Here is a 6,000-nt window from a genome sequence, read left to right as displayed (position 1 = left end):
CAAGCGTTATTCTCTCGACCACAGACCTGGAGGGACAAGGCAGGGGGCAGACCTGTCAAAGCGAGGCTGAGCGGCGATCCAGGCGCGAGGTGCGCACCGCACTCCGTTCCGGAGCCCCCAGGGCTCCTCCGCACGCCGGCGCTGCGCAGAGGGGCGGGGCCGCCCGGCCACACCAAGGGGGCGGGGGCGGGGCGGGGCAGGAGAGAGCAGGGAGGGGTGGGGGGCGGGGAGAGTCCAAGGGGGCAAGGGGAAGGGGGCCTGGGAGGCCCAAGGCCCTGGCCCCGCCCAGAGCAGCAGCGGAGGCCGGCCCGGGGCTTCGGTGCTGTGGAACCTGGAAATCAAACGGTGGAATTAGAGCTTTGGCGTCCGAGTCCTCCCAGAAGAAAGCACGCCGGGCCGCGCCTGTGGAAAGCAAAGCGGGGTGGTCATGCCGCAGGGCCAACTGCTCTTCCGTCGGCAGTGCGCGCGCCGGCCGCGGGGCGGGGGGCGGCTGGCGGCTCCGTCCTTCCCACGCGGCGTCCACTGCGCGCCCCTTCCGCCGGAGAGCAGGCTACAAGACAGCCGGGCTGAAAGGAGGCGAGGCCAGCCTTCCAGAGCGCACGACATTACTAACTACCTACGGGACCTACGGGAACAGCGCATCTGCCTGCCCACTCTGCAACGTGAAAACTTGAGAACTGCGTGATGTTCTTTAAGGGCCTGCCTTTTTCTACAAACCTTTGAAAACTAGTAAAACAAGAACGAACACCGACACGGGGCCCTGTTCACAGGCTAGTCGGTTCCAAGTCGAAGGAAAAAGCCTTCTCACTGAGCGGGCTCCCTGCCGGAACACGACCCAGGGAGCGGGCGAGGTCTCTAAGCACTCCCTGGGCAAGGCGGGCCACTGCCCGCCACCAGAAGGTGTACCTGGGATCCAATATGAATCGGTGGGTCTGGCTGCGGTTCCAGGACGCAGAACCACAGCCCTCGGGGGGTGGAAATCAAACAGGTTGCAAAAAACCTTACACAAAAATCCTTAGGATTCAGTAGTACATCAAGGCTACATGCCTTTGTCGAGTTATCTGGAAGTGTCCAAAATAACACTCCATTCACAAATTTTAAAAACAGGTGAAAAGGTTACCTGAGATGCTCACTAAATAAATAAATAAATAAACAAACTTTCGAAGGACCTCAGCTCCCCCCTTTCGATCTGTGTGGCCACCTTCCTGGGTCTCTGGCCCCCCGTCGTCGCCCGTCCCCCCCCCCCCCGCCCGTCAGTGAACCCCTGCCAGAGTCCGTCCCTGGACAGTGTGTCAGGAACCCACAACACCGAGGTGCGCTCTCCCCGTGGGGTTGGGGCTCTACCTGAGGTGGGGGCTGAGTGCGGCTGGCCTGGGGGGCGCTAGGCCCGGCCCAGGAGGGGCGCCCCGGCGGCCCAGCACGCCGGCCTCGCTCCGGACCTCACTGTCCTCGGGGGGGTGGGGGGGCGTCAGTCTGCTGGTCTAGGGCGCGTGGAGCTTACCTTCAGCTGAACAGAAACAAGGAACAAAACAGAAGGGAACGGAAGGACACAGGAGGAGAAGCGACAGCTGCCGGAGACGCGCCCCCCCAGCGGGGCTCACTCACCGCCCCGCACGAGCCGCCACCCCTGCGGGCCCAGGGCAGCCGAGCGCTCCCGGCGACCCTGGCGCTGCCCACCCGCTCGCCCTCCGGTGGGAGCGTCCAGCAGACACTTCCCGAGACGCCGGGCGCCCGGCGCCCACACGCCGCTCTGCGGCACACCCTCGTCACAGTGGCCCACTCTGCGAGTCCCCCCTCCCCCCGGCCCTTCCTCCTGCCCCCTCGCCACCCCCGGCCCCCAGCAACAAGATCTTCTGTTGGCAGAATTACGCAAAACGCTGTTGGGAGAAAGGACCTCTGGGTGCAGGACCTAAGCTGCCACAGTTCAGAAACGCTACAGAACCAAGCGTGAACAGTTGTTCCCCAGGACCTTTACAATCACCAGAGGACAGCCCAGTGGGAAACACTTGTGAGGAAGCCCACCCCGCCCGCCTCCCTCCCCAGGGCCGAGGCCACAGGCCCCTACTGGATGCTGCCTGTTCAGGAACAGGGACCCTCAACATTTCTTCCGGAAAAAGAGACCAGATTCCCCCTTTAGAAGAACACCAGTATACGGATTGAACAAAGGTGGCCAGACCAACAGCACCGCAAGGTGACGCCCAGGCAGCTGGGCAGAGTCGTTACAAGCACAAACTCAACACAAGGTAATGCGAAAGGAAAGCACCTCTCGGCCCCACAAATCGCCTGCTGGGTTTACCTTACGAGATACACTCACAGTTACTGGCTTTCAGCTTCTGGAATTTGTGAACAAATAATACACAGGTCAGGATAAATGTATTGACTTACTCCCATCTTTATAAAAATCGAATACACACACGAACACGTCAACAGTTGTGGAACTAGATCCATGAAACTCCCATGAGACAACACAGAAGGACTAGCAAACAGCTAAGGCGCTGCTGAGTTGAAAGCATATCCAGGGACACTTGGATCTTCAAAGGGCCGTATTTACAGTCTGCGGGGCGCTCCCGCGACCCCTGCACACGCACGATAGAGAAAGAACAGAGATAATGGTTGCAACAGATCTTCCCAGAGGGCTCAGCTCTGGTGCCCGGCTTCCCCAGGGAAGCGCGCCGAGAACGGAAGGGTCGTGACTTTCTACTCCCTGTTTCCTTCTCTGCAGTCCCCTCCCAGGAAGCGCAGCGGTGCCCCCGGGTCTGGCAGCGGGCGCGGAGTGGCACAGAGGCGTGCCCACCAGTGCTCTAGGGAAAGCCCACTGCACCCTGGGGTCTGCACCGCAGGGGCCGTGCGTCAAGAGAAAGCCGGCCTGTGCGCACAGACAGGCATGCGCGGCCCGGGCACCCCCGGGCACCCCGAGGCCGGGAGCCGGCGGGGAGCGAGGGGCCCACGTGGAGCCTCTGCACCTGCTCTTCACAGAGCACGGGCGGGCTCTGGTCCTGGGGCCAGAGCACACGGGGACCACTCCAGAAAGTGGCGACAGCTGGCTTGGCTCACACCAGTGCCCCACGCGTCCTCGGCACCAAGCCTGCGGGCCTGAGCCCCTGCCGGCACCCAGCGTGGGGAAGAGGTCTGGGTCGCTCAGAACTAGAGCTCCGGCCACCCCACCGCCTCTCAGCCCCGCGGGCCGAGCTGACTCCACCACGTTCACAGGCGAACACACCTGCAGGTACTTGGGGGAGGGTGCGGCGAGCCCACGCCAGCGGCTGGCGGGCACGAGGGACCGCCGTGTGGGAAACCCCGCGGCGTCCCCGGGCAGGGGCCGCCAGGGCCCTCTGGAGCGAGGGTGGCAGGCGCCCAAGCTACAGACCGTCCAGGGGACCCTACGAGACCTACACTTGGCTGCACTGACGTCTCCGGGGACGGCCAGCACCCCCACGGCCCAGGGTTGCTCTCAGCACACAAGGCCGCCCGAGAATGAAGGTGACATGGGTCTCCCAGGGTTTGGGGACTCCCCTCCAGTGCTGGCCACTGACTTTGAAAAAGCAGAGTAACACATCAACTGTGCAGATGGGATGGCACTAACTCCCACTACCTGCGTCTGGCACCCTCCACTCCCACAGGGGCCCAGCCACACAGGCCTCCGGGTCCCCTCACGGGTGCCCGCCGGGCTGACCGGAGATGGCCAGGGGCAACAAGCTTCTATTTGCACTAACTCTGTGAGTAACTTGGACGTGGCGTCTCGGGTACGAAGCATAGCTAGGAAGTCCGGGTCCGCCCTGGCACTGTGGCTCCGGGCTCGGGGCCCCGGGAGGTCCGGTCCCGCCCGGACCCCTCCGCGAGCAAGGGCACAGTAAGGCACTTTGTCAGCGCCGGCCCAGAGTGCGGCTTCCTAAGGCCACTACGAGAACTCGGGTCCCCTTAATGGGGCCTCCGCAGAATCGCCCAGGCGGAGTCACAGGGGGGACACACCGACCTCACCCGGGTCTCGCCATCCCTGTGACGCAGCCCACTCACAGCACACGCCACGGAGAGAGTCGGGCCAGGGCCAGGCCGCCTTGCTCTCAGGTCTGCTGGAGGACAGTGCCCCGCCCACTCAGAAGGCCTTCAAAAAAGAAGAAGAAAAAGAAGAAGAAGAAGGAGGAGGAAGAGAAGGAGAAGAAGAAAGGTTAATCAAAGCAATAACCAGCTCTCCAAAGAACGGTGCATGCCAAGAGCCAGTGCTGGGGTCCTGCCACTTTGCGCTGCATTTAGAAAAAGAGAAAACCACCACCCAGGCCCGGTCAAGCTCTGGGCTGCCCTTCCCTGCCCGGCAGGTGCACTGTGCCCCCCACCAGGCAGCGGACGCCCCAAGGGCGGCGGCCAGAGGAGCACACACAGCTCCTCTGCACTCAGGGCAGCACGGCAGTGACCGCTGGGTCCTCGCCTTATCTGGGAAGTTAAATGGGGCGGGCAGGCCCCTGAGGAACTCAGAATGTGCAGCGGGCACGTCCAGACCCTGTACAACAAGCAGACTGAGCCGCACAGGGCACCCCCGCCCCGCTCCCCAGGACACGCAGCTGGCAGTCACGGCCACCCGTATTTCCGCCTGCGGTCCGAGAGCCTCCGGGGGCTCCCGGGAAAGACAACGGCCTAGCCTGCACTGAAGATAAGTGCAACCATTATCAAGTGTTCTTCGCTGTGAAAAGCTCAGAGAACCTGCCGCTGACCTCCCTCCCTAACCCTGAGTCACGGGGAGCGCTCGGTCGGCCAGACAGTGAGGTCACGAAGAACAATGTCTACATGCATTGTGAGCACTTCGAACACAAAAGAAAACAAGGACTCGAGTTCTCGGGGTGACGACAGAGTCTGAAGCCATCTGACACCGAACTGCGGCCCGCCGCGTCCCACAAGTCCAGCTCCCCCGGAAGCAGCGCTGGGCTGCCCGGCGCTCCGGACGGTCGGCAGGCGGGGCGGAGACTGCGGCTCGAGCGGCGGGCGCGGCAGCTCCCTCGAAGAAACTCCTCAGCTTGCGTGTGCGGTCGGCCTCCCTGCCGGGAGTCACTCGACAATCAGGGCCACGTTTATGTGGGACAGGTCTATCATGTGCCTGCGGGGACGAGAGAGACCGCCGCCGTCAGCGCTGCAGGCCAGGGCCGGCTCCCCGGGGCCGAGAGGGCTCTGGGGGTGGGGGTGGGGGCCCAGGCAGGAGCACCGGTTCCAGGGGAGCACAGGCCAACAGCAATGCCACCCGCCCCCCACCCCCCTCAGGAAGACAGCAGTGCCCACTGCGCGTCCTTGTGTGCTTCCCCCGGGACGGGCCCATGCACCGGCATGCAGAGCAGCAGCACGTCTGACCCAGAGCAGCCGGCAGAGGAGCAGCCCCCTGCACCCAAGCCCCTGCGACTGACCGCGGAGGCCACGGCTACCTGTGGAACTTCTGCTGGAACGCTAGCGCGTGGGCTGGCTCCTTAAACTTAGCGATGGCTTTCCGCTGCTGGGGAAGCATCTGTAAACTCTAGAGAGAACACAGACATGGTAGCGTCACGTTGTGTGGTAAAGAAGCACATGTGCAAACATTGGACTTAACACAAAATTCAAGTTCAAACGGACACTTGGATCCCTCGAACAGCGTCCGTTGGGGAGCCACGCCCCGAGAGCACACGCGCTCCCCAGGCCTGGCGTTCAGGCCTGGCCAGGGCAGCGGGCAGTCTGCCCTCAGCGCCGCCTCTGAGCCCAGGGCAGGCACCCTGAGAGCGCCCCCGGCTCGCAGGCCTGCCCATCGAGCGACCGTCCGCGGTGTCTTGGGTTTGAAATGCCAGGCTCCTCTCCGACAGGAAAACGCCTCCCGGCCGCAGTGGGTGCCCCTCCCGGGGCGACGCCCCAGCGTGGAATGAGGGCAGAGGGCGGCGTCCGCACCGTCTGCCGCGTGACACAGGAACACGCCTCTGCAAGGGGGCGTGCGGGCGGTCGGGGCCAGAACACCATCCCAAGTCTGCTTCCTGCCTGGTCCCTCTTGTTTGC

General features: G+C 63.6%; 1 protein-coding gene across 2 annotated transcripts in view; it reads right to left on the bottom strand.

The window, feature by feature from the left end:
• Positions 1 to 4,112: 4,112 nt before the first annotated feature.
• The window catches only part of RBM33 (RNA binding motif protein 33), a 73,175-nt gene continuing 71,287 nt past the window's right edge, over positions 4,113 to 6,000 (bottom strand). For both annotated transcript variants that reach the window (XM_045837788.1, XM_045837790.1), the window contains 2 exons: positions 5,406 to 5,494; positions 4,113 to 5,086 (listed from right to left, as the gene is read on the bottom strand). In XM_045837788.1, the coding sequence (XP_045693744.1) occupies positions 5,038 to 5,086; positions 5,406 to 5,494 (138 nt within the window). In that variant the 3' untranslated portion in view covers positions 4,113 to 5,037. The remainder of the gene's footprint in view (positions 5,087 to 5,405; positions 5,495 to 6,000) is intronic.

Source organism: Phyllostomus hastatus, unplaced genomic scaffold (assembly GCF_019186645.2).
Source record: "Phyllostomus hastatus isolate PE091 unplaced genomic scaffold, TTU_PhHast_1.1 phas_contig_244, whole genome shotgun sequence".
Classification (NCBI taxonomy): domain Eukaryota; kingdom Metazoa; phylum Chordata; class Mammalia; order Chiroptera; family Phyllostomidae; genus Phyllostomus; species Phyllostomus hastatus.
Note: the sequence above shows the minus strand (reverse complement) of the source record. Positions and strands in the feature narration are given on the sequence as shown.